At 35.3% G+C, this 2,399-nt stretch overlaps 2 protein-coding genes across 2 annotated transcripts in view; both read left to right on the top strand.

Moving 5' to 3' along the window:
- mcur1 (mitochondrial calcium uniporter regulator 1) overlaps positions 1–480 on the top strand; it is a 7,051-nt gene extending 6,571 nt beyond the window's left edge. Inside the window, exon 6 of the mRNA XM_034862753.1 lies at positions 178–480. Coding sequence (XP_034718644.1) covers positions 178–250 — 73 coding nt within the window. The 3' untranslated portion in view covers positions 251–480. The remainder of the gene's footprint in view (positions 1–177) is intronic.
- A 766-nt stretch (positions 481–1,246) lies between these two features.
- dph2 (diphthamide biosynthesis 2) overlaps positions 1,247–2,399 on the top strand; it is a 5,323-nt gene continuing 4,170 nt past the window's right edge. The window contains exons 1-3 of the mRNA XM_034862748.1: positions 1,247–1,381; positions 1,751–1,927; positions 2,064–2,176. Of these exons, the coding sequence (XP_034718639.1) occupies positions 1,778–1,927; positions 2,064–2,176 (263 nt within the window). The 5' untranslated portion in view covers positions 1,247–1,381; positions 1,751–1,777. The remainder of the gene's footprint in view (positions 1,382–1,750; positions 1,928–2,063; positions 2,177–2,399) is intronic.

The raw sequence follows: 2,399 nt of genomic DNA on the forward strand, positions 1-2,399 counted from the left end.
AGACTTCAGATACAGTATTAGGGACCACTAAGGTCTATATAAAGAGACTTCAGATACAGTATTAGGGGACCACCAAGGTCTATATAAAAGCCTCAAAAGTAGTTATCAAACATTTAGCATTATAAAAATGAAGTAAAGGACTTACTGAAACATGCCGACTTCTGATTGACCGATGCTTTTTGTTCATCTTTCAGGTTCAGTGTTCACCTGTCTCACTGTGGTCTTGGGTTTCTATCGTATTTGGATGTAGGCAGGACCATACTCTACATATGAAGTTCATATAACCCTCGGTGACTCATGTGGGGAAGTTTGCGTTCCCTGGTGCAATCCAGTGTTCATTTTGTCACCCATTTTTGATTTAGTCTTGTGCCAAATGTCCTTTTAATTATAGTCATATTTAGTCATTATCATGTTTTTTGTTAGTCAAATTTTAGTCAACTAAAAGTCTCATCATTTTAGTCTAGTTTTAGTCAAACATTTTAGACCTTTTTTAAATAAGGTAGATAGAGTTTTTATAAAGTACTATATACATTTTTTTCAAGATCATTTACCTAAAAAAAAAACTCCATTCTTACGTGTAGTGTAGTCAGTTGCTATATACTAAATACTGCTAAATACTGACCTCTTATTTAGATAATGCGGTTTAAAACTGAAGGTTTTAAAAATGTTATGTAGTTATTTTATATGTACATGTCGAGCTGTGGAGAAGATCAGAGGAAGGGGGGGGGGGGGCATTTGGACTCTTAACCACTTATTATTATCTATCTTTCTGCTTTGTGGTCTCTGATTTTTTTTGTATCATGATTGATTGCCTTACGATATTTGAATAAAATGAATTGTTAATATAAACGTTGTGCCCAACAAATGAAGTCTCTTTTTTTATTGCTAATTTTGTATAGGGGTATATTTAATGGTACTGTTGTTGGAAACTGCTCTACATTATATTTCTCACACATAGACTGTATAGATATTATTAATTAATATTAACAGTCTATGGTCTTACATAAACATGCTGATTTGCTGTCTCCTGTTTTTCAAAACATAAAGTTACATTCTATGTTATTGTATATTGAAACTCAGTGAGCTTGAAATGCGACGAAGGTAAAGTAGTGATAGTAATATTTATATTTGATGATGTAAGGAGTGAAATATGAGTTGTATTGACTCTTGAGCCCATAGCTCTTTAGGTAAATGATGGTGCAAAGTAAACCGTAATGGTAATTGTCAACGTAACCTGGCTTTTATTTTGAAAATTGTTTGAACCGGAAGAGATTGTCATAGTGGCATCGGTAACTAACGTAATGTATTCTCTACTGCTAACACGTGCGTAGCTGTCAAAGAAACGTTTATCCGTCAACAACTCCACTTCTAGAATTGAATTGTAAGTTACCATGTATGTGTTGTAGATGTAAATTGTAAATGATAGTTTGTAATGACTCATTTTAAAGTAAACAAAGACCGGCTAGCGGCTAAGCTAGCAGGCGGAACCACAGTAACGCTAACTATTAACGTTAAAGTTAACTTTAAGCCTAAACAAGATGGTTAAGTAGCTATGCGTTTGACACGATATGTGACACCTATAAGGAAATAACATAACGTCCACTTGACAATGTTATCAAGTGGTTGGCTGGACTGTTTCGCTGTTTAACTGATAAGGGTTTCAGAAATGTTAGTTCTATTTTCAATAACTTGGCTGCTTTGTCAGCAACTGATAAACTAATATATTGCATTTTATATTGCATCTTTGCAGGCACTATTAGTTGTTTCCAATGTAATAATGGCTGATGCATTCAGTAGCAGCTCGGAAACCGTAATTCAGCGTGTGGTAGAGGTCACAGTGAAAAGAAATACCCCTGTGGAAAAACTTGAAGAGTTGTATCAGATTAAGGAGACTTGCGACTTCTTCAGAGAGCATCAGTTTGAAAAGGTAGGACATCTATTCTACTTTTACTCGTGTAAATATTTAAGCCAATTATAAAAGCAAGGAATGACAGCTAAGCAACTAAAGTTGAACTTGCAGGAAGTTGAGAAGTTTGTTTTTCTAAAATGGTTAACATTTACAGGTTGCACTGCAGTTTCCTGATGAGCTGCTGGTGGATTCAGTTGCAATAGCAGTGGAGATTGAGAGAATTAGCAATGCCAAGACGTTCATTTTGGGAGATACATCCTATGGCAGGTAAAACCAGTTTTAACTGAGAAAACTCTTGCTTGGTTTAAAGGTCCCACGGCATGAAAGTGTCACTTTATGAGGTTTTTAAAGGTCCCATGACATGGTGCTCTTTGGATGCTTTAATTTAGGCCTTAGTGGTCCTTTAATACTGTATGAAGTCTCTTTTATATAGACCTTAGTGGTCCCCTAATACTGTATCTGAAGTCTCTTTATATAGACCTTAGTGGTC

The sequence above is a fragment of the Etheostoma cragini genome, chromosome 22, assembly GCF_013103735.1.
Source record: "Etheostoma cragini isolate CJK2018 chromosome 22, CSU_Ecrag_1.0, whole genome shotgun sequence".
Taxonomy (NCBI): Eukaryota; Metazoa; Chordata; class Actinopteri; order Perciformes; family Percidae; genus Etheostoma; species Etheostoma cragini.